Here is a 25318-nt window from a genome sequence, read left to right as displayed (position 1 = left end):
CCTGACCTACCTACTCCCCATCTGATGAAACTCCTGGCTGCTTCAGACAGAGTATTTGCTGTTGCCCAGATACCCTCTGAAGCTATCCTGTCACCTCTGTAGAAAGTGTGGACATGCAAGTTACAACAAACTGCAGTATCATTCATTCCTCTCACTCTAACAAAGTATCAAATCCTCTTTGACACAGCAAGCTCAAAATCTCACTGGACTGTTGTCCAAACTGACACCAGATTTTTAATAGAAACACCATGCAATGAGCCAAGGCAGTGAACAATTTGTTGCTTCTTCCAGTAATATTCCTCTGCACATAAACCTGTACTACTTCTTCCACATGCTCTGCACAAGAAAGTCCTTTAGTACTTTTCATTTCCAACCATATAGTAGTCTTGGTGGCTGTTTTTTCTTCCCAGCAAACTGCTATCCAACTGTTTTCCTCTGTTTCCAAATGTCTGATTGCCCAAGTGGCGAGACACTCAAGAAATGTCTGCTGTGTGTTGCCTATCTCCAGTACAAGACTCTTTTCAGGCTTGTCAACACTTGTGGATCTGTGCTCTAATACAGACTTGGAAACTATCCTAAAATCCACTTACATTCATCTATCTAAAGTCCAGGTAATATGTCCTTGACATAAGGATAAAGGAGACCAGAGAGACTACATCTAAAATTGTAATCTGTGAAGATACATGAATGAACACAGTAAATGTGTTAAAATATCCAAGTGTTCATAGTTCAGCAAACATTCATTTTTACCCTTAACAAAAACAGTAATGAGGAGCTGAAACATACTGATCACAGAATCATAGAACTTGAGATGCCTCCAGAGATCACCAAGTCCAACCTCCCTGCCAAGGGAGGATCCCCTAGGGTAGTTTGCTCAGGAATGCATCCAGGCAGGTTTTGAAGTCTCCAGAGAAGGAGCCTCCACAACCACTCTGAGCAGCCTGTTCCAATGCTCTGTCACCCTCACTGTAAAGGAGTTTCTCCTCATGTTGAGGTGAAACTTTATATGCTTCAGTTTGTAGTCATTGCTCCTTGTCTTACTGCTGCTCACCATCAAAAAGAGATTGGCCCCATCCACTTGACACCCATCCCTCAGATATTTGTATACACTGATGAGGTCTCCTCCCAGTCTTCTCCAGATTAAACAGCCCCAGGTTTCTCAGTCTCTCTTTGTAGGGGAGATGCTCAAGTCCCCCAGTCATCCTCATGGCTCTCTGCTAGACTCTTACTCCCTCTTGAACTAGGGACCCCAAAACTGGGTACAGTATTCCAGATGTGGTCTCACCAGGGCAGAGTAGAGAGGGAGAAGAATCTCCCTAGACCTGCTGGCCACAGTTTACCTGATGCACCCCAGGATGGCATTGACCCTCAAATACCATGGTAAAGATTTGACTGGGACAACAATACTTGTTTATTCATGCAAACATCTTTTAAAAAGCAGTGCTTTATTATTTTATTTATTTATATATTCATTAAAGTGAGAAGTTACCTTCATGCCTTCAACTCCATCCAGCCCTGGATAGCCTGGAACACCTGGATGACCCTGCAAAGTCACAGAGAGGAACACCATTACACAGTGATACAGTAAGACTGTGGCATTATTTGTTAGCTGAGACATCTGCAGTGCCTGGAATCACAGACCTAATTTATTGTCCCATCAAACATTTGCAGAAGAAATAAAGAAAGAGAAAACTGATGGCATCAATTTCTCAGCACTCACAAAATGTCACAGCTCCTTTAGGTCACCTTATGCTGTAAAGATGGTGAGAACTCGTGAGCAGGCACGAAGGTGTCCAAACCAAGAGGACACCTTGGAGTTCTCACAGAACCACAGAAATGTTCCTAGAGTAAGGAGTCTAGAACATTATCTTCTTCTCCCTAACACTTTCCCCTCCACTCTGTCCCACTCCAACAAAATATCGGCACCACAACAATTAAAGCGATACCTGAGACATTCAGCTCTTCATTTCATTGTAGCATTCTCAGGGACACCAAATTTCTCCTTTTGGGTGTGTGGCTGTAAATCTACACGAAAATGATCTACTATGCTCTACTGGGTAACTTATTCAACCTAGCCCAGTACAGATTGCAAATGCCACTGCAGAATAATGGAATATTCCAAGAGCTTTGGAGCAGGGAACCCTTACTTTTAACATTGCCTGTGTTTCTGAAGTCGAGGACAGCTGTAAGCACCAGTATAGCCTATATACTCTATTGTTGAGAGATCTGTCATAAAGGATATGGTTTGAATAACATAATTTTAACAAATAGATATGAGTTAGATTATATTTGGGATACCAGACCTTCAGTATATCTTGAAAAAAAACATATATGAAACAAACTACACAAGTGACTGAATTCCAGGCTGTAAAATAAGAATCTCATTTCTCAAGTTTGTTCCTTGAACAATTTCCACTGCCTCATCCGCAAGTGCAAGTACTTAGACATGTTTTCAGCCACTCGATCACCTGGCCATTTCCTCTCCCAAGACCGGAAAGAGGGGAGAGCTGGTTGTTCCAGGACAGAATGTACAATTTCAAATCTGTGGAAGTGGTTCTCTGAATACATAGGGATAATCAGAGAGACAGTTAAAAAGATCTGGAGTTTCACACAGCTTTCTAGTTTGCTCTCACTAGTTTAATAAGGCAGGTGCACTCATCCACCAGGGAACCTGGAGTCTCTAGGTAAGGACATCAGTAGACCTAGATAAGGACAGCAGCTAGATAGCTTCTGTAATTTTAAGTACAGTAAAAAAATAAAAGAAATGTCACCTTTCTTCCTGGAATCCCATCAGACCCATCTAGTCCCAAAATACCCTAGAACAGCAAAAAAAAACAACCAACAACAAAACAATTAAGTTTCAGAGGATCCATCTCAGTCTTGTCATCTTATATTAGACTTCAAAAGTCTCAGCACCAAATAATGAAAATATAAAACTTTCAGAAGGAGAAGCTTTTCCGTATCTCCCAAATATGAATGATCATAATGGAAAGAATGCAGCAGAATAACTGATTTAGGCACTGTCTTTCTAATTGGTGGCTCAAGTAAGTAATGGTGTCTCAGCTTACTAGGAAGTTAGGTAATCTGTAATTATAAACCCATGAAATAATACAATCCAGACTTTCTGTCAATTGACAATTTACTCTGCACATGCAGAACAGAATACCTGGGTCTTCCTGCAGAGATGTGCTTCTATACAAGAGGATCACGGTGGTTTGAAGAGTCCATGCTTGGCTTGTGACTGAGCATACTGGTAACTCTCACATTTGCTGACTGGTTAGACCAACATCTATTGCCGGCTTGCCCTTTTCTTCTCCACATATCTGGGTACTCTGATGGATGGTTCTGGCACTGGTTAAGAGCTCCCTAAAGTCTCTGCAAGGCCTTTTTATTGTCTTCATTTAGACCTCCTGCAAGCTTCCTTTACTGTGAAGCTTTCGAAAATGCTGGGAAAACACAGGCCCTGCAGTATCAAGACCTCCACTAAATACTTCCATCTGACTTTCTTGTACTGCCTGTCTGAACTTATCTTTCATATCACATTTGACCTGAGACTTCAGGTGCTGGCTACTATGGGACCCAGTTCTATATCTGAGACTCCTACATGCTTTGGGAATGCTTCTGTTGATGAAAGGCTCATTTCATGCATTTGAGAAAGGACATTTAAGGACCTGTAAAGTTACCTACCCTGCCACCTGGTAAACCAGGAACACCTTTTTCTCCTTTTTCTCCAACACCTCCAAAGCCCTGAGGAAAAATGCCAACATTAAATCTGTGACCTGCCTGGAATTGAATAGAACAGCCCTAAGATAAAATGAGCACAAAGCCTTCTGTTAATATAAACAGCACTAAAGAGAGACAAGGGCAACAGACTGCTTCTGCTGGGACAGAAAGCAAACTGTATCCACCAGATTTCGGCAGTATGTGCAGGCCAGTATCTTCTTCATCCTCCATGATTTCCATCCATTCAAACCATGGCACATCTTTCATTAGCAGATACCAGTAACCCCATGCTATGAACAGCAAAGTCCTGCCACTGCTGCTCTGTACTGTATTTTACACTTACAAATTATTTCAAACCTCATTTCTTAAAAGAAGCAGCTCAAGGGAGAGCTCAGAGAACTTTTTCATTTCTTAAGCCTAAGAATGACACAAAACTTACATTTTCATGTTCAGCATTTGGAAATATTTGGTGGGTTTCCCAGTCAGTAAGAAGTATTAATTCCAGAGGTAGAACACCAGGATTTAATTTCAGTCATTGTTACAGTAGTTAAGCAATTTTCAGGCTTCAATCCTGGAGTATCTTCCTGTGGTTAAGTTCAACCCCACCAGCTTCACTGGGCCTCTTGTGATACATAAAACTAAACACACACATAATGGAACACATCCAGAAAGGCTAATAACAAACCGTGCTTTGTGTACAGGTCCTTCTTGCACATCTTTCTACTCAGAACATCTGTACATTGAAGAAACTGGCAAACAGTTTATCTTATTAGTCAGAAGTTCCACAAAATATTTATTCCCTAAACTTACCAAAAGAACCTGTGTTTACAAAGGTTATGAGCTGGAAAATAGCTCTCTGGAATCCAGAGATAAATTGTTGTTCTTGATTCAGAGAAGATTCTGAGTTTATGAGCACTCATGCTGAACAGTCCATTTTGAAGCTGGGTATATAGACAGAAAGATCTGTGTGTGCGCTACAACTTTTAAGCAAAAGAAGGCAAAGCATGTTCAGACACAACTAAAGGAAACAACCCGGGCTTTTAAGAGAATGCTACCGCGCCCTCTACAGCAGGTCAAGAAACACTGCCATCAAGTGGCCGCGTAAAGGCTCCGTCTGCCTTGCTGATGTCTGCAAGCTGCACATTGCAAATACCAAAATGATTGCTGCTTTTTAACACCTGTGGTAAGGATAGCATTATCCCCTTTGTATCTTCAGCACAAAAACCAAACAGCTTACAGTTACACTCTTCAAAAAGTCCCGTGGGCATTTTTATCAGATTTGCAAAGCACTCTGGTGCCTAGAAAGTCCGATAGAAGTCTTGTGAGCTATTCAGGCCATGTTGAACCATCTAACTCACATTAGAATCATAGAATCAACCATGTTGGAGGAGACCTCCAAGAAACAGGCATATATTAAGAACTCTTCTCTGTCCTCACCAGCATGCCAGGTAATCCTATGTCTCCAGGTAATCCTCGAGGGCCTGGCTCACCCTGACAAGGGGAAGAAGTAAACACAATAAATCACTGTGCCCATGAAAGCAAGTTTCCCCAATCTACCCATCATGTTCCTGAGTCCTAAAGTAAGGCCTTGTAATATATTTGTCAGCAAATACGTTTGAAGCATGTCATCATGTGCCAGACACAGTGTACTTCGGCACAGTGCAGGTACACGGTATGGTCTGTGACCACTGCCCATAGCTTTGAAGATGACTCCTTGGGAGTTCTCACTCCTTGAGAACTGTTGTTCTACAGTCCTCTACTGCCAGAAGTCAAATTAGAAGCATTTTATATTGTCACCTAGGGAAGTGGAAGATGGAACACGCATGAGACTTCACGGAAAGCAGCAAAATAACACATGATGAGATAACATAATGTTTGAATCTCACTTTACATTAATGTAACTCCACCACGACAGTATCTCCCATGACTTGGCAAGCTCCTACTGGGCTCGTGAACCAGCCTGTATGGATTAATTCAGTATGCCTAGACTTCAAAGGACAGAGAATCTTTAACTCAAGGTCCACACAGCGTTTATAAAAACACTGATGAGCTAAATAGGTATCTCAGTAAATGCACAGAAAACAAAGGAGAGAAATCTGATCATTTCAGAGTAGTGTGCATCACAGAGCAAAACAGCGGAGCCTCTGGATTTATTTTACTAAAGGAGTTATTTTTTTTTGCTTCCTATGACATGATTTCAGAAGTCCAGCAGAAACAAACTAATGTTTGTTTATTTTTAGGAATAAAGATTAAAATCTTTAAATAGCTTTCAGATTTCTCCTTCTGAGAGGTCTACAATGCTCTTAGATAAAATATTTTAATTCAATATCCATCTGGTAGATTAAATTAGTGCAGAAAAGTATTTTGATTTGAAAATGCAACAGTCCCCACTGTCCAGTAATCTCATGCAGCCTGGAATAAAGGAGTATGGGGAAGGGGAATATTTGTAAGCTGAATTTACAGACCTTTTCACCTTGCTTTCCTTTAGGAAATCCCATAAATTCCAATATTCCAGTGGATGGTGGTGGACCAGGAGGACCAGGCAGCCCTACATCACCCTGTTAGCAGAAGAGGAAGCTATGTAGATTTTTTACCTATGAAAGTGTCTTACAAATTAGTAAAAAGCCACACAGGTAATATCTGTGTGCCTAAATGGTGGTGCAGGAGTTTGGTCATGGAAGTCAAAAGATTAGACTGAAAACTAAGAGGAAGAAAATTCATTAAATGAGTTTCAGAAGGTTTGTGTATACAAAACCATGGTAAGGAAAAAAAAAGGAGGGGGGAGAGGTGCCCCTCAGTTTTTGAATCCACAAGAAAACATTCCAGAAAAAAAAATGTAGAAAAATAAAATAAATTGAAAAAAAAGAGACAAGAAACAGTCAGAAAGGCAGAATGATGAGAAATGATCTTAAAAGCAGCAGAATCAAGTCCTGGGTTAAGACCTTTAAGAAGCCCCACTATGCCAGTGTAAATTCTTACAGGCTGCAGTGGACCCATTTAGGATAGTCAGACAGTAAATCACATATCAGTTGGGCCAAAGAATATTACAAATGCAAAAAAGAACAAAGAATAATTCAATACAGAATGTGAAGGTCCAAAGGAACTGAAAGACAGAGATTCAAAAGATGTTTAAGGACCTTCTATCTTGGTAACCATAAAAGCACTGTGCTGAACTGAGATTTTCCCCTTCTCCCTTTTCACGCAAAATAAGTTCCCATCCTTTTTTCACGGACCAACAGATAAGGAACCAACAAAAATCTGTAGTATTTGAACTGCCAAGCAGTTCAAGAAAAGAAGAAAAGGCTAGAATCTAGTCACTTTCTAGAGAATCAAACTATAATGGAACACTGGAGTATTATTTTATGCTATTTCTAGAAAAGAGCAGGTTTCACCTACCTTTTCTCCCTTCTCTCCTTGAAAGCCTAATCCCATGTTACCCTAGAAAGGAAAAAACAAAACCACCAAACACTAATGAATGAATAACAAAATAAGAGCAATGACAGCATCACATCATCACTATCATCAGCACTTTTGAAAATGACAACAAGCAGGTGTAGTAAGAAGACAGGAATGGTAGGTACTTACTTTCGGACCTGGTGGCCCAGGGGGACCCATTGGACCCTAAATGGGAACAAGATTAAGGTTTTATTTCTCTAGGCTTAATTAGGATGCACACACTTGGAGCAATGCTGGGATCTGCAGTGGTACCTGAACTTTCACTTCTTGCCTCCAAAGCAAAAGTAACTGAGACATGATCTTCATGTCATCTCACCTGTAGTAGCGCAGTCCTTCTGTACTGTGGTTAACCAAGAGAAAGCTCCAATTTAAAAGCAACACAAGTGTATTTAATTTTTAGCTCTGACCAATGGAAACTCTCTTGTAGTGCTCTGAAAGCTCTTTAGCACATTTCATGATGACAAAGGTTCCAAACATGCAGAGGACAGCATATCCCCTCTATTGCCAGGATGAGGAAGTACCCAGCACTGCATAATGTGTTTGTAGGCAGCGCTCTATGACTTGCTGGAGATCTCATTCATGATTGCTGCTATGAAAGATGCTGCACTGTGATTAAGCTAAACTATCTAAGTTCAAGTACTGTATGTCTGAATTCATCTGTGCTGAGTCCTTTTAGATGCACACACACTTCCCCTCGTTGTCATCACACAAACACAAACAAGGAGAGACAACTGCCAACATTTTGAATGGATCAACCAACAAACGCATCAATTGAGGTCTCTTACCTGCAAGCCTGGCAATCCTATAGGGCCTGCAGAACCTTTTGGACCTGGAAAACCTTTTGGACCCTAAAACAACAACATAGGACAAATACAGAATATGGAGGACTTAACATGATCAAACCCCAACCAGAAACAAAGAAATACTCAGGACATATTAAGTAATATCCCCTCATTATGTATGCCAATTTAAATAACATAACAATCAATTTTGTATTGTTAAATGCATTTTGAAAAGCAAATTTACAGAGTTCAGTGGTAGAAATGAATTGGATTTGAAAAAAGGAAAAGCCTAGATAATAGCAAACATCTGACCTCCCCTATCCTAATGTGGATCCACTCACAGCACTACAAAGCTGGAACTGTTCATGCTACTGGTATCACACATGAAAACACATAGTCTGATCAACTGAAAAGTACCCTTGAGAACCAATATGAGAAAAACTGCCTTCTTAACATTTTTAAAAATCATTATTCCCCAAATCAAATAACTTACAGAAATCCCATCCAATCCAGGAAGACCATTTTCTCCCTAAAAAAATATAATTACATGAGTAAAACTTACAGTTAATGCAACAAACTAGAATGAGCACTAAGTTTTGTATAAATAGAAATATTTGCTATTAGGACTGTAGTGAATGTAAATGGGAAAATATTTTTACAGCTGTGCTTCCACCTTTAAATTGGGCAATGGAAAGATTCCAAAACTCCAGAGAAATTACAAGCATTTTATTAACAGGTAAGAAGAGAAATTAGAATGCCAAAACCTAAAGCTTGTCTATCTACAGTTTGTATTTTCTGTATAGGAAATCAAATTACAGACTTGATACAGACATTTTAGGGTGAACTCTTTATTAAATAGAGAGAATAAAATCCTGACTTCACAGTAGCAAAGGATGGAATATCACAAGTGGGATATGATATTCACATATTTACATCAAGAATATGACTGATGGCTTAGCAGTACCTCCCTGTTCCAAAAACACTGGGAGGCAGCTGGGATCTCACAGTATAAATCTTAACAGGCACGTGCGGCTTTCCTCAGCTGTGATTTCAACAGACCTGGCATGTGCAAAGATGTTAGTCACAGGAAAGTTTCAAGTGTAGGTGCAGGGCCTTTCCTGTACTACATCTGCATCTAAAACACATATGCTACCTCACATAAGCCAGGACAAACTTACAAAACATTCCTCACATCCACAGTTTGACACCACAGATGAATTGGTGTTAGATCTCCAGAGACGAGTGAAGAACCAACAACAACACTGAACGGTAACAGCCTGAGCAATGTGCCAGCATCCCAGTATGGGATGAACAAGATCTCTGCACAGACCAAGCAATTCCAAGTTCTGTGAGTAGTTAGCATTGTCATTAATGGAGTCATTATGAGGCCAGCTCTCACTCAGACATGTTTAGGGCACCCACATCTATCATCATGAGTAATCTAATGTGCAGCATGTGTCCTGAAACATGTAGGACATCACAGTTCTTGTACTGCTCCTGTACTGCATTTTTTCCTGTGTGATGACAAATCTTACCTTCATTCCTTTAAGACGGCCTTGAGCAAAAACAGGTTCTCCTTTAAGGCCTTTTGGACCAGGGCGACCCTGATTAAAACAAACAAACAAACAAAAACTCATTTAGTGTGGAAAGATGGATCTGTTTGAGTGGGTCCAGAAGAGGTACATGAAGATGATCAGGAAGTTGGAACACCTCCCCTGTGAGGATAGGCTTAAGAGTTCAGATTGTTCAGCCTGGAGAAGGCTCCAGTGAAACCTTAGAGCAACCTGGTAGACTACATGAATCTTCTGCAAAAGCTGCCACTATAACTCCAGATTTACTCAATTTATTTCAATCTTGCTCATTCCATCCAGTTTAAATGAGATAATTTCTTTTAATTGCAAACTAATTTTGAGAGAGTTTGGCTTATCAAAGCAACTTTCCTTGTCAAAACTGCAATCTTACAAGCATTACAAAACAGAAATTGGAGTAGCAAATCAGTTACTTTGGAAAGCAGTACTTTTAATTTGACCTTATTGCCCCAGTGTCTTTCAACCTCATAAATTTCAGTACTGGATGACAAGTAAAGATGCTTTAGCACAGTTTGAAAGTGATGAAATCAATGGCATTATTTACGTGCACCACTTGCATTTCCTTCCTCTTCTTCATGTACATAGGCAAAGGAGTTCCATTACATAGACTATCAGTTACATGACCTGCATGGACCTGAATTCAATGCTCTGGCTTTGAATGTGAATGAATATTCAAATATTTCTCAAATGAAACTTATAAAAGACTGAAATTACCCAAAGCATCTAAGAGTGGAGTTCTTGTAACTAATCCTACCCACTTGAAAGAGAGTGCAGAGCTGCATTCACTCCCTCTACAACTCAGGCAGGGAAACTGGGGGTTTCTACAACAATTCTTTGTGAAAGGCAGAGAGGCAGAAGTGCTCTTGCACGTACCACTTGGTAAGGAGGGAGTCCAGATGAATAGATTAGATACCTAAAGTGTGCAATGCAAGCTAGATAAAACTTCAACCTAGTAGAAAAGTATTTCCAAAAGTAAAACACATGAAGAAAATTTTATTGATACTCAGTGAGACTGAAGCTTCTGGCTATCTTAGAACCTGAAGGAAGGGATGCAATATTTAATGCACAGAATTGAACATGATAACATCCTTTCCTGAGTTAGCATCCACTAACTTGAAGCATGCCAGGTAGAAGACATATGACCTTTTGTGGTCCTTAGAAACTTTCTCATGGCTCCTTCTGAGTCACCTTGAACACTGCCAGTGACAAAGGTGCAACTTGGTGTGAGAGCATACTGGATTCACAGGATCTCAACCATCAAAGTGGAATTTCAGTAAGAAAATTACACCGAGCTCTAACAATGGTAATGAACTTAGCATTATTAATGTCCTGAGTACTTGGGAGTTACGTTTCCAACAGTGGCATGTAAAGCAAATCCTGGCTTAGTGACTACAAAACACTGTATTTGAGCTGGGACATACAGGGAGCCCAGGTAGGCCAGGAAATCCATCTGATCCAGGAACGCCAGGACTCCCAGTGGTGCCATTGCAACCATCGAGGCCAGGAAGACCTCTAGGTCCAGATTGTCCAGGGTGACCCTGTGTAAAGGGAAAAAAGAGAGAATGATGAGAGGATGCATTATTTTATTAGTCATACTGGTCCCAGAAAACTGATATCTCCCAAATGGCAACACAAATCAGAAGAAACACACAACTCCCACTCAAGTTCAGCAGACGGCAACAGAACAAACTTCTTCAGCCAGCATTGTCTATCCTCCCCAAAGTGTAAATCCTACAACACTGGCTGCATTTATTTAAGTACTATTTTGTCCAAGCTATAATTTTCTGAAATACGTAACTTGTGCATGAGTAGGTCCCACAAGGGCAATACTCATCCCATAGCATATAACACAGTGTAAAACAGCACACGAGGGTGCACCTGACACCAAAAGTGGAAGTTGCTTGTGCGAAAACAAGGGTGGAGGCAGACTCAGCAATAACTGAGCATTCATAACTCCAATTTGCTTCAAGTTTCAGTGATTTCTCTTCCTCTCATATGTGGATTCGTTCTGTAAATAGCTCAACAGATGTTACTGCTCCAGCATCAGGCCATTCAAACAAAACAGCTCTTCTCGTTATATTAAACTTAAAATCTTAGTTAAAGCAACTGGGGTAAGGATCTAATTAAACTAAAAACATTTTAAAGCAAATATTTTTAGCAGTCAATTGTCAATAATTTAAATTAAAATATTTGTAACCGACAATTCTTAATCAAGCAGAGTAAAATACAATTACACCTAATTCTGATTTCACACTTCTTTTGCCCTGGTATAGGTTTATTAATGTAACTGGAGATTACTCAGCATGGTACTGGTGCAAAGGAGATCAAAGTTTGAGACTTTAATTACTTTTTCTCCAGCGTCATATGATTTGGTGTAGGCAAAACATAAGCAGAAATATCCATGCTACTAGAGGTTCCTATCCTCATTTTCATAGAAATTAGTCCTGTTACACTCAAAAGACAGTGTTCTGTGGCAAGAAGAAAAATTAAACATTTAGAGATAGTATCGGTAACTGACAGTTCTCTCCTTCTCCTCTGGTACACCCTGATCTTGACTCATCCAAAAGTACTTTTGTTTGATCCCAAAGATTCATCTTTAAAATATGGTGTTAAACGAGTTATGACTCACACTAGGAAAGTAAAAAAATAAACATGGGTAAAACGGAGATAAAGCAGAACATTAACAATCCTTCATGCCTGACACTTGAAACAAAACACACTTGTGCTCCTGAAGGTCTTCCAAATTCAAGCCACTAGCATATGCTCTGACCAAACTCAACGAGAACTCAGCAGTAATGTAAAGCCTCTTATCTAAGGATCTTAAAATGCCTTGCAAAAATGTGGGAATGCTATATCTTCATTTTATGGGTGAGAAGCTGGGGGCATACAGTAGCAGAGTGGCTTTCCCAAGGATGCAGAGCAACTTAAGGCATAATTACAGAAAACCTCAGGCTGATCACTACTCTCCCCTACTGCCAGGAGGGCCATTGCACACTCCTGCGTACTCACACCTACATCTTCCCTGTGCTGGCATAAGCACTGGCAGAACAGACAAGTCAGAGCAGGAAACCAGCATGACAGAGAAATAACTGTTTTTTTTCTTAATGGGGTTAATCTTCAGCTAGATGAGTTTCTTTGGTGCAGCTCGTTTAGCAACTGCATTGCAATTTGTGCCATCAAAACGAAGGGAAGGGGAGAGAGCACAGATTTGCTCTCTGCCAGTCACTAAGGTGCAAACTGAAAGAATGTAAAGTGCGTCTCCACTACAGGATCAAGGCAGCTCATCCAGACAAGTATAAATCTGAGATCAGACAAGGCCTCAGGACATGGAATGAAGTCATCAGGCACCTCTGCATACACAGTACCAGTTGCCTGGATGATTAAAGTTTGTTTGTCAAAACACTCATACGTGGTGTGCAAGTAGGGGCTTGCCAGGCCCTGGTAAAGTGACAGACGGCTGAAGGAACAATTTATTGTCATTCGTGTTTCTCTCTTAGAAATCACCTCATTTAGTAGCCAACGCTGGAGCAAATCAGTGGCAACCCACTCTTGTCCATTCATGTGAGGTATCACAGACAAGAGCAGCAAGTCTCTGATGGGACAGGCAGTGACTGCAGCAGGAGGCTAGAGTCAGCATCTACCATCCCTTTCACCGTTTTTACAGCATCAACGAAGCCAGAAGCTATGTGAGATAGTGCACATGTATCTGGTTACAACAAAAGGTGACCAGCTGCAGAGTTTAGTGAAGCTGAACAGCCAACATCTGCCCCTCAGAGCCAGACAATGAGGAGCGAGCTGCTAAGCCTTTACTGATGGCCAAGAGACAGCCCATGGCAGGCACCTGACTTATGTCTTGGGTAACACTTTGGGTGAGATATCCTAACTCTTGGACCAACGCAGCCTGTAAATGGCTCAGTGGATTTTGGTATCTTGAAAACGGCTCACAAAGAGAGGACATCAAGTATGCTGACCACACACCCATAAATGATTTCCTATGTGTATTAAATAAATTTGTGGCCCTATCCCTTGATCCCATGACATCCATGTCTGCAATTCTAAGCCACAGCATGACACAGATTGACACATGCACAAACATACTGTCACTTTTGCTTTAGGAAAAAGGATTTACTGCTTTCTAGCTCATCTGCTACCACAGTTTACAATGTTTTCTTTTAGGAGCCTTACCTGAGGCAGTACCAAGCACCTATAACTGACCTCCTTGAAAGTTATAAAGTTCTGACTTAAACCTTTTCCCCAGAGATTTTAAACACTAATTTAAATTTTTAATTGAAAAATGGGAGTTAATGCTTTCATTGCTCTCACCTCCTCTAATTTCTGTTTTGGCAGATGTGCCAGTTCAGCACAAGCACATCAGCTGACTAAGGCAGAAGACTTTTACATGCTTTACTTACACATGGCAGGGTGACTAGTTTACAGACACGAGCTGAAACAGAGACTGTAGAGATCACTTGTGCTCTGTGGTGTCAAAAAAGAAGACATTCCCTGTGAGGCAGGTAAGGAAACTTGAACTGTTCATCTAGGCCCTTGCTCTGACTCTTGCTTGTATACTAATGCTGTGATCTCAAGGGGCCTCTTTTCCAAATCCCACAGCACAAAGGTGATCCTAACAGAAAAGCTTGACAAATATTTAGAAACAAGGAAGCAAATGCAATTGAATAAAACTAATTGAATAACCACATTCACAGACTGCTATGGCAAAGTGCTTGTGTTTCCGCTAGGAAGGTGACAAAATAAAGTGCTTTGCCTCTCCATGTAGCAATAGCTTTCATGGACCAGACAAGGCCTTGCTCTCATAGAAATTCTTTCTCCTAGAACAGGTCATAAAAAGCTATATACATCTCTTGGCTCCAGTTTCAGCCTCTTCCAGAGGTGTCCATGAATCTTGTCCAATAGGGAAAAACAAACTTCCTGAGTAGGGCCAAGGATATGAGGGCTCTTCTACAGTGCAACACAAAATGCTAGTAACACACACATGTAGCTGCTGTATTTACTGGGTTAAAGGAATTAGACAGGCCAGCTGCAATAACATGATTTATTTGCCACCAGCATTCCCGAAGTGATCTCTATGGAACACCACTTCCCTTAAGGTCAGTTGTGGGATACCCCCTGAATCACAGCCTTGTAGTCCTTTGGCCATGATTAAAATACACCTGCCCAAGCTAATGTATCTGCCCACTACAAGGAAGCTCTCTTCAAATTCAGCTGTTAATTCTTGTGCAGAGATAGCACTGTATTTTTACTCCTCTTACAGGTATCAGCACATACATGCTCACTCTCCTTTGCTCTGCCTGTCACACATGCATATATTGTGCACATGTTCATATACATTTCACAACAAACCTAAGCTACTCTCTATCCTGAAATTCAACTGGCAAATGCATAAATAATTTCTCAAGCAGCAGTGGCTGCTATTTTCATTCCAGAATGGAAGTATTTAGAATGCAACCAGTATGAACTAGTTTTCCTTCTCCCTTTTTCTATCCTGCAGTTGTGGCATGAAGAGCCACAGTGGTGAGCACTTTGCTGTTCAAGAGCAGTAAAATCTGCCTTTTTCCCGTTTGCCCACCTGCAGAACAGTGTAAAGCAGATGGAGCAGATTTGTAAATGCTGGAGGGTTTGAATCCTTTCATCTACCTCCCCTACTCTCTCCTTGGAATGCCTATTGCTGCCAACTACCTGGCAATGGCTCTGTCTCTGCCTCCCTTCATTGTTGGGAATCCCCTTTCTCCAGAGCCTCATCTGAAAAAATACCCTGAGAACAGCATGTTCCCACAGTGTGTTCAATTAAATTAAGTATTATGGGAACAGCTTGTTCTCTTCAGAGCTACAAAGTTGGCTGGTGGGACAAAAAAAAAAAAAAAAAAAAAAAGAAGCAAGGGAGTAGAGCAGGAGAGAAAACAGGCAAGGATGAGCAGAGGGGGAGAGAAGGACAAGGGCCAGAAAGGAACTGGAATCAAACAAGCTCATTTACAGGGCCAACTGTACGTTTTCAGCCAATCTATCAAAACAATTCAGTTTTTGATAGGAAGTAAGAAAACACAGCTCAACTGTTGAAGCTCTTGGCCAGCTGAGGAAGTTAGGAAGATGAGAAAAAGCCTGAGTATAGCCTGAAGGCACAAGTATACAGAAAAAATGGAAAACTGCCATGAAGAAAAGAAAAAGACTTCTAATACCAGGAGAAAGCAGGATGAGCTAAATATTGTAGCGAGCAAGAAAGTTTGAGGCAACTTCTAAAGCTGGCCCAGCTAAAACTTTCCTGAGGTAAACTGTCTGCAAGCCTTCTTTGCAAAAATCACTGGGGAATAGCAACGCAAATGAAAGCTGGTCAGGGCACTGTGGAAACACCTGTCACTAGAATGGCTACTATGAAATAAAAGGGAATATGCTTTCTGCATCCATAATGAGTAAGAAGAGAACTAAGAGGTTTAAACTGCAGAATCCAAGAGTGAAGAGAGGGTTTAGCAAAGTTTTCCTGCCACCAGAGTTATGAGCCTCTGTCATTACAAGGTTTTAAGAATCGGTTAGGAAATGTACTAAAAAATGGCCTGAAGCACAGCTAATCATACCTGTTTGCTTAAGGTCCCTTTCAATTCCATAAGTCTATGAATTTATCATACAGTATTTTCTAGACCTGGTGCTGAGAACATGGTGCTGAAAGAAAAGCTTATCAGTGATGCAGTGGATCTCCATGTAACTCAGGCTCACTGCCTAATACATACCAACTCCTCAGCATAATAGGACCCAAACCTCTAACAAAAGAGCATGGGAACACTAGGTTGACTAAACCTTGCCATTTTCCTCCTGACTAAACCAAGCACTTGCAAGATACCCTTGTAGTGCTTATGTGCTTTTGTTTGAGACATTACAGTGATTTATATTTATGTATGCAAACTTACCGGGATGCCATTGATGCCTTGAAATCCTGGAACTCCCATTGGGCCCTGAAGAAAAAGAGTACTTCATCAATCTGCATATTTCAATTACCTGTGAAATACTTTTCACTCCAGTATTCTCAGCCATGGACCTCAGCTTACAAAACAAAAAGGAGGACAGTCTCAAACTATGCCAGGGCAGGTTTAGGCTGGATATTAGGAAGAAATTCCTCATGGAAAGAGTGCTTTGCCTATTGGAATGGGCTGCCCGGGGAGGTGGTGGAGTCACCATCCCTGGAGATGTTAAAAAGGAGGCTGGATGAGGCACTTAGTGCCATGGTTTAGTTAATTAGAAAGGTCAGGTGGTAGGTTGGACTTGAGGTGTTTTCCAACCTGGTTAATTCTGTGATCTCTTGCAGATTCTCTGTGACTGCAGGGGTTAGTGAAGATAGGAACTGAGCATCTGAGCTTGACCATGTGCCAAATGAGTGTTTCAGGAATGTTTTAATCAGGCAATTTAAAGTAAAAACATAATCTCTTACTGCACATCTGGGGAAAACAAGATGCCAGGAAAATAAACAATACAGTATAAGCTTAACTCTCAACGTCACTCTTGACCTTCCCAGAGTTTCAACAGGACTTATGGTTTTTCTGGCTACACTTGGATATCCTTACCCAGAGATAAGCAGACCACTGTATTAAGTTCAGATCACCCCTAGCTGAACTGCAACTACTTGCTCTGCTCTGGGCAGTAGTAAAACAGACTGTGTAAGCAGAATTATCAACATAAACTACTCTTGCCTTGGAAAAGCAAAGTATATTGCTTCCACAAGGAATAAAGATAGAGACTTACTGTATACCTACTAACTGCAGCTGACAGAACAGCTCCAGGTCTCTCTGAACATAGTGAGACTAACACCCATCTACCCCTGGGTATGTGAAGGGAAAGACTGCTTGCAGAAGCAAAATTTGTTTAGCTATGGTTCGTCTCATAGGATAGCTACAGTGTTCAGTAGCTATAGGAATTACATTCTTTAAAAAATAAAAGCAGGGGATTCTCTACAGATACTAATGAAATGTTGTGTTCTTACACTCTGGGGCAGAAAGCCCAAGATCATCTTTATTCATTCAAAAATACAGGCAAGGCCTCAGATCTACTGCAGGTACAAAGAAGTCACAGTTGAGCCAACCTTGTCGCCTTTCTGTCCCGTTGGTCCAGGAGGGCCCACTGCTCCTCTCTCACCTTTTGCTCCTGGCAAACCTTCTGGGCCAGTGAATCCAGGGGAGCCTATTGGTCCTTGAAGCCCAATTGGTCCTGGTCGACCCTAATATACAATAACAACAACAACAACAAAAATCAGTGCACCATGTTCACAAAGCCCCTCGCAATTGCTCTACCAAACCGAATCTTTAATGCAATTTTGTAGCTCTTGAGGTGGACAGGACATCCCAAAATCTCATTCTCAGATAAAGAGTTTTTTGAGATTGTTTTAGGGAAGTCATGAGTATTAGTAAGAAATTTCCTCTTTTTTCCTGGAAGGTTTATGACTACCCATATTGCTGTGGGAAGGAACAGGGGAAGACAGCAGTGTTTCAAGATCTAACTGGATGCTTCTTGTGATTTCCCAACTGAAAAGCGCAAAAAGATTGTACGCAACAGAAGAAGATAAGACAAGATGCAAGACGTGCAGTCTGGAAGCACACTTTGGAGTACTGAGACTAGTGCAATGGTTGGCTCAAGGATAGGATCGATCCTACTGTAGTCTCATGGTTGCCTTCTAGTTGGGCTGTGGTTTTTGACTTCTGGAGCACAAAAGTAGAGGTGCAATGACTGAATATTGCCCGAAGATGGCAACCTTTTCTACAACTGCGGGGATTCATATGCAGCTGATGAACTTGCATTGTTCTATCACTACAAGGATGTGTAGAGTACAACTCTGGCACTTGTTTCTGAAACAAGCCAGAGTTTAAAAAAAAAAACGTGTTCTGGGTGCTTTGGTTTTGGGTGGGTTTTGGTTTTTGTTAGCTTTAGAAGCTGTCTCTTGGCAGCTGAATACTTAATACGAAATTCTGTGTTAGCTTTTTTGTACTTTTCATTTAGTTCATTTTGAGAGAACCTAAAAGAGATCAATAAAGTCCCTAAGTATCAGTAGAAAATGGCAGCTTAGGGATATGTTTTCTACTGATAACACGGTGGATTACATAAATTACCCATGCAAGGAATCCAGCCTTACGCTAAAAAGGATAGAGTGGAGGAAGAAGTTAAAAAAGTAAATCCTGTCCTTTCAGCTCTCCTCTGTACTCACATCCATGGCAGTGTGCTTCCCTTCTATTTCCCTAACTCCTTAAAACAGCAGAAGGAATGCAGCTCCCTGCTGCAAGTGTTTTAGTAATCTCAGCTGGAGACATACAAAGTCCTGACTCCATGTCCTGGCAGGTAAAAGACTTGACAGCTAACTTTAAAAAATCACTTTCATATTAATAAGCAAAACAAAACAAACTGTAATTGATTTTCGTTTTTCTCCCAGAATCATTTTTAGTACCTGTTTAAGCAAAAACATTTTATCCCATATTCCAACTTTCTCTTGAAGTGCAGCAACTCTCCCACATCACTCTTTCTGTTGTGATTGTTTCATTCTGGCCTTTTAACTGAGGTCAAGTGCATGGTTTGTATTTCATACCTTTTCTGTCTAGACACTGTCCATTGCATGCACTTCCAGAGGCACAGACTCCCACCTGAGAAGGCTTTTCTGTCCATTATTTTTTGCTTTCTTCACTCAGGCTAATTATCAATGGAATCCTTTATATTGGGAACCATATGATCACAACATTAATCCCCAAATCTTCAGTGGTCCTTGGCAACCATATACAACAAGGAAAACTTCAGGAAAATCACATGCTTTGCTCTTACTTTCAGTCTCAGCTTTAACTTTTTGATTTCCCATAATCACAAGCTATTCAGAGTCTTTCAAGCAACATTTTACTTACAAAACACGGACTGTGGATTGTTTGCCTCAAGGCAACACAGCAGCGGCAAAAAAACCACTAAAAATGGGCATATTACTGTTATAACCACCCACAAAAGCAACAGCATCCAAGAGTCCACCAAGGGTTCTAGAGAAAAGAGCCCGTGAATTGCCCACTTGTTTCAGCTGTTAACACTTCTGTATTGAAGCGCTTTGATTGCCTGGTTAATGACAGTGTTTCCAAGGGCTGTAACTGACTGGAATTAACATTTTAAGAGGCTCTACTGCAGACCACTCTGAGAAATCTATCTAGATGAAACAGCAAAGAGCAGTAACTACACATTCTGCTTGTGTTCAGTTCTGCAGCACTCTCTCAGAAGAATTAAATCTGCTCTCTGTGATTTCAGGGGCCACAGGTGAAAAGCTCTCTTTTGCCTTAGCGCCCTACAAGAAAGACCTTAACCGCACTTTAAGATTTTGTCCAGTGCCTGAGAGTGTCACTAAACCATAAAGACACTGTAAAGTGCTTCTAATCTCTCTGATAATGTGATTATGCCATGATAATCAGGCTCTCAGGAATTCCTACTGCTTCTTTTGAACTCTGTGTGGATGGAAATCATGTTTTCTATGCTGAAACAAAGGACTTGCCTCCACGACTAAAAAAGGAACATTTTTCGTCACTCAGCGGCACTCCCATGAAGTGTCCCAAGACAAAAGCATTATAAAGAGCGGGCCCTGTGGTGTGCACAGGAGCAATCCCAAGATAAAAGCACAAAGACGACTCAGTTTTTACAAGGTGAACTCACAGGCTTTAACCCGGGGCAGAACTACCGTTTGACCTCAACGAGCTTCCTCTGTGGTAAAAAGTTAAGTGCCTAGTCTTTACTGTGCTTTGGCATCAGAACTGCTCTTACCTTTCCAGAGAACATAGACAATACAACATTTCTTAGCAGTGCAGACAAGTGTAAACATAAAAAGTGGATTACATCACACAGAAACTACAGTGAATCAAGACAGCTCTCATTTCTAATCTTTATTGTTTGATATAGGAAGTCAAACAGCCCATAGAAAGCCATCAGTAATTAACAGAAATGCATTGTTTTGGTTTCCTGGATGCATCACAACTGCTCTTAAAAAGAGGGAAATTATGCAATGCTAGTAACACCAAGCTAAGACAGTCTATGACATTACTATGACCTGTGATTATTTTCTCAAATGCCCCCTACAATGTCAGAACCTGCTTTCCCGTAGATATTTGTGCACCAGAAGCAGTGCTAAATGAGATGTCTGTCTCTTTATAATGAACATGATGCCAGTAAAAAATGACACCATTTGGTGATACACCATGCCATTCCACAGGCAATTTCAGGATTTTGACTAAGTTTATGTTTTTAAGTTCAATATGAGTCAAATCCATCTCTGTTATGTGCTTAGCCATTGTAAACCATTAAAAAAAAAAAGCAAACCAAAGATGTTTCAGACAGTCATGTTTCCAATCTCAACATGTGGTAACCAAGATTTTTAAGTGGCTGAGATTTCTTCTGAATCACCACACTGCAGAAAGGGGTAAAACAAAATAGCCTGAAAATGTAATTTGATGGCAGTCCTTTAAGAAGGGAAAGGCTCTGCAACATATGCCTTCTTCCCTTCACCCTTTTAAGTCATCTGCATCCCAGCATGTCACCAAGAAAGATCAGTATAGTAAGTAACGATAGGGGCCTCTTTACTGCTACACAACTAAGCACATCACATTTTCTCTCTTGTCCCTGCCCCTTTTGCCAACTCTAACAGTCCACAGAAATTTTCACCCACTGAAGCAGAGCTGCTGCACATAGCATTGCGAATTCCAAACATTGTTTTCTCCCATTGCCTCTGCAAGCTTGGAGAATCCAGGGTAAATCTGTTTGACTTGCTGCTGTGCAGAGGAACACACATAGCAGTGGTACGGAACCACTGGACCGGCCCCTTATTTCAGAGATATTTCAGAGACAAAAAAACCCCACAAGTTCTTTTACTTAGGGGGCAGTTTTGCTAGTCTCACTCACTATCAAAACTAGCTCAGTGAACTCATCACAAAAAAAAGGGACTGGAACTCTCAAGATACATTTAGCAGGACTAGAACTAAGCAGAACACCACTAATCAGGTAGGGCAGAAGTGATCCTTGCTTCAGTTAGTGAATTCACAGACTGACATACTTCAAGCAGCAAAACACTGCTACTGTTTTCTAAGCAAAACTGAGTGTCCAGTATGAGAAGAACAACTAAATTTAAAGAAGGTCACGTTTTCTGAAATCAATGCAGTTATTTATAAGAATTCAGTGACTACATTTTGCAGAGGGATCTTGGTCACACTATTTCTTCAAACATACTCTTCTCCTTACACAATGTTTTACGAACACAAAAAAATGATAGTGACAATGATTTACTTCACAAGCAAATGTTTTGCAGCCCCTGAAGCATCTTATATTGAGTTCATTACATTAAGGCAAACCAAAGAGCCAGCCATTAAATCATTGTGGCCCAAAACACATATGTTCTTATACACTGCACACACTAAGCAGAATCTAGCCTGAAGTATTTATGGAAGATCTCTGTACCCAATTCCCATGCTGTACAGGCAAGCCTGTACATGATATTGATCCTCTGAGACACCATTTCCTACAGGCAAATGGTATTCCCATTTTAATCATGGCTGTTCTCTGACAAGGGATGTCAGGTGACAAAAGGCAATGCAAGCTTCACACCAAACTTGCATAAAACCTCTATAGCTGACTTATGAGAGTAAGGCAACAGTGTCCGTTAATGAGCAGCAGACCCCATCCTGAGTACTGCGTTCAGTTTTGGGCGTCACAATTTAAGAGGGACAAGGATCTGCTTGAGACAGTCCAATGGAGGGCTACAAGAATGATTAGGGGACTGGACACTGCCTTATGAGGAGAGGCTGAGGGACTTAGGGCTTTTTAGTCTGTAGAAGACAAGACTGAGAGGGGATTTAATAAATGTCTGTAAATATCAGAGAGCTGGGGGCCAGGAGGGGGGAGATAGGCTCTGCTCACTTGCTCCCTGTGATAGCACAAGGAGCAACGGATATAAGCTGCAGCACAGGAGGTTCCACCTCAACAAAACGGTAAACTTCTTTACTCACAGAACACTGGAACAGGCTTCCCAGAGGGGTTGTGGAGCTTCCTTCTCTGGAGACTTTCAAAGCCTGTCTAGATGCATTCCTTGGTGACCTGAACTAGACTGTATGGTCCTGTTCTGGCAGAGGAGTTGGACTTGATGATCTCTTTGGATCCTTTCCAATCCCTAACATCCTGTGATCCTGTGACCTCATGATAATCACTTCTACTTTCTACCTCCATTTCTTCCCTTCTCTTCGGTCTGCCCAGCCTTTGCTGGAAGACTCCTGCAGCAGTGGTTATCTCTTGTCAGATAGGCAGTGCCTAGCACAAGAAGAGTCCTGGTCTCAACTGGGGCCCCACAGTTCTACTGTAATAATAATAATAATTACTGATGAAAAACCCTTCACTATTTTCCTAAATTACAGGTCAGGTATCCAGTGCCCGTTCACATTCCAGCAAGCAATTATTTTCCCTACTGAAAAGTGCTTTGTACTTTTAAATAAAATGATTCTTCTAAAAGCTTAAGAGAAAATCTTGATCTTTATTTCTGGCATATAATTTACTGTGCCTCTTCACAGTTTCTAACTGCACAGCATGAGATGAATACACCAAACTGCCTGTACACATGGAATAATAGACCAGAAAAACCATCCTGTACAAAATTCCTACTTCATGCAGCACCTTGCCAAAAACCTTGTAGGCTTTTTCATCGCTGTTCTCAAGTTTCAAGGAAAAGATATTAGGGTAATAATATTTTTAGAAGTTATTTTTAAAAGACAAATTATTCCTGTACCATGAGAAATTCACTGATATCACAATTAATTTTAGAAATTTGCTGTTTATGTGAAGCAGCATTTGGCCTGCTCCCACTGCAGATTGTCAAGGCTGCCCTGGTCACCTCAGGAACAATTATGTAATGTAGAAATAAGCAACTGCAGGTTGATTCTCCTAATATTCTCTCATTTTAGTTCATGTGATAATCTCCATTTTCAAAAAATACTTCTGTAATTTCCACTAAGCCTAACTAGACATGACCACAAGTAGAAAGGCTAGGTGGTACAAAAATTGTGAGTATACCACCTAGCCTTTCTACACACACACAGATATCTATGTATCTCTGTGCTTTTACGCTCTATTTAAAAAAAATACTCTGCTTTAAGAAAAACAAAACCAAAAACATTTGATTCCATAAATAATTTGCTTCCTGTACTCCGTACTTCAGCAAACAGACAAAAGGAAGCAAATGAAGGCAGGCAGGCAAGATGGATGCAATCAAAGGTTTAGCACACAGTAAATATAGAACTGCATACAAACCCATGTTATTGAAAAAAAAAAACCTACAAACCAAACAAACAAAGAAGTCTATTTTAAAATGGGATCTTTAAATCTCTGAAAAGTTTGCTCTTTTGAATGCTCATTTTCCAGTTAAAAACTTTCATGGAACATCCTGATCCAATCAATTCCACATATTTGCTATTCCTATTTATAGCACACAAAGAGACCACATACTGCTGTCTTTTTCCCCATTGTGAACAATGCTAGGAGTGAATCACTGTTAAATCTCAGTCAGTATTCTATTTCATACTTCACAAACTGTAAAGAAACTACTTTTTTAAAAGAAATGTAAGACAGTCCAAAAAGGATGAGTCTAACTCAGATTGCTTTTTTGCTTTGATGTACCAAATTGTCCAAGAGAGATAAGAAAGTAGGAGCATGTGGAAAGGCTCCAAGCCCCAGAGAACACAGATAACATGAAAGTAAGAGAAAGTCACTTGTGGGCTGTAACATCTGTGAGAGATGTACTGGCTAGAAGATAGCCTTCCCGTGCTGCACCTGAGAGGGCATTCATGGCTAACTTGAGTATCATCGAGAATGACAGATACTACAGAAATAGATGTTAATTGTGAGGATATTTTGGTTTTTGTAATCAACAACAAACAGCAAGATTTATAGAATTACAAAATGGGTTGGGAAAGTCCTTTAAAGGCCATTTAGGCCAACCTTCTTGCCATAAGCATGGACATCTTCAAGTAGAGCAGGTTGCTCAGAGCCCCACTCAATCTGACCTTGGCTGTTTCCAGAGACAGTACTTCTATCACCTTCCTGGGCAACCTGGCGAGTGTTTCACTACTATCATCATAAAAAAAATCTCCTTTAGATCTAAACTAAATGTCCCTCTTTTAGTTTCACACCATCAGCCCTTGTCCTGTTACAACAGGCCCTGCCATTGTCTGTCCCCATTTTTCTTATCAGCTTCCTTTGAGCACTGAAAGGCCCCAATAAGGTGTCCCAGAGCCTTTTCTTCTTCAGGCTAAACAACACCAGCTTTCTCAGTCTATCCTCCTATCAGGGGGGTTCTAGCCCTCAGATTATTTTTGTGGCCTCCTCCAGACCTGCTCAAGCAGGTGAACATCATTCTTACACTGAGGACTCCAAAGCTGGGCAAAGTACTCCAGGTGGAGTCTCAGCAAAGTGGAAATGAGGGGCAGAATCCCCCCCGCCCTTGACCTGCTGCCCACACTGCTAGGGATCAGCCCAGTATACAGTTGGCATTTTGGGCAGTGGGTGCACGTTGCTGGCTCATGTCCAGCATTTTATCCACTAGTACTCCCAAGTCCTTCTTTATTGGGCTGCTCTCAATCCTGTGAGCTCCTAGCCTATGTGCATAGTAATGACATAGGCTGTATTTCAATTAAGTTACTAGTCCTTGTAGAAGCGTATTTTTAAGGAGCTATGCTACATATTTGAAATACATTTTCTTGCTCTTTTCATGGTCACCACTCAGAA

At 40.8% G+C, this 25318-nt stretch overlaps 1 protein-coding gene across 1 annotated transcript in view; it reads right to left on the bottom strand.

Annotated features, from left to right (window-relative positions):
• The window catches only part of COL4A6 (collagen type IV alpha 6 chain), a 124239-nt gene that overhangs the window by 25278 nt on the left and 73643 nt on the right, over window positions 1-25318 (bottom strand). Inside the window, exons 4-16 of the mRNA XM_064159436.1 lie at window positions 17634-17768; window positions 16468-16512; window positions 10972-11088; window positions 9497-9565; window positions 8455-8490; window positions 7965-8027; window positions 7309-7344; window positions 7120-7161; window positions 6189-6281; window positions 5161-5214; window positions 3688-3747; window positions 2772-2816; window positions 1490-1543 (exon numbers count right to left, since the gene is read on the bottom strand). Of these exons, the coding sequence (XP_064015506.1) occupies window positions 1490-1543; window positions 2772-2816; window positions 3688-3747; window positions 5161-5214; window positions 6189-6281; window positions 7120-7161; window positions 7309-7344; window positions 7965-8027; window positions 8455-8490; window positions 9497-9565; window positions 10972-11088; window positions 16468-16512; window positions 17634-17768 (849 nt within the window). The remainder of the gene's footprint in view (window positions 1-1489; window positions 1544-2771; window positions 2817-3687; window positions 3748-5160; window positions 5215-6188; window positions 6282-7119; window positions 7162-7308; window positions 7345-7964; window positions 8028-8454; window positions 8491-9496; window positions 9566-10971; window positions 11089-16467; window positions 16513-17633; window positions 17769-25318) is intronic.

This window comes from Pogoniulus pusillus, chromosome 19 (assembly GCF_015220805.1).
Source record: "Pogoniulus pusillus isolate bPogPus1 chromosome 19, bPogPus1.pri, whole genome shotgun sequence".
Classification (NCBI taxonomy): domain Eukaryota; kingdom Metazoa; phylum Chordata; class Aves; order Piciformes; family Lybiidae; genus Pogoniulus; species Pogoniulus pusillus.
Note: the sequence above shows the minus strand (reverse complement) of the source record. Positions and strands in the feature narration are given on the sequence as shown.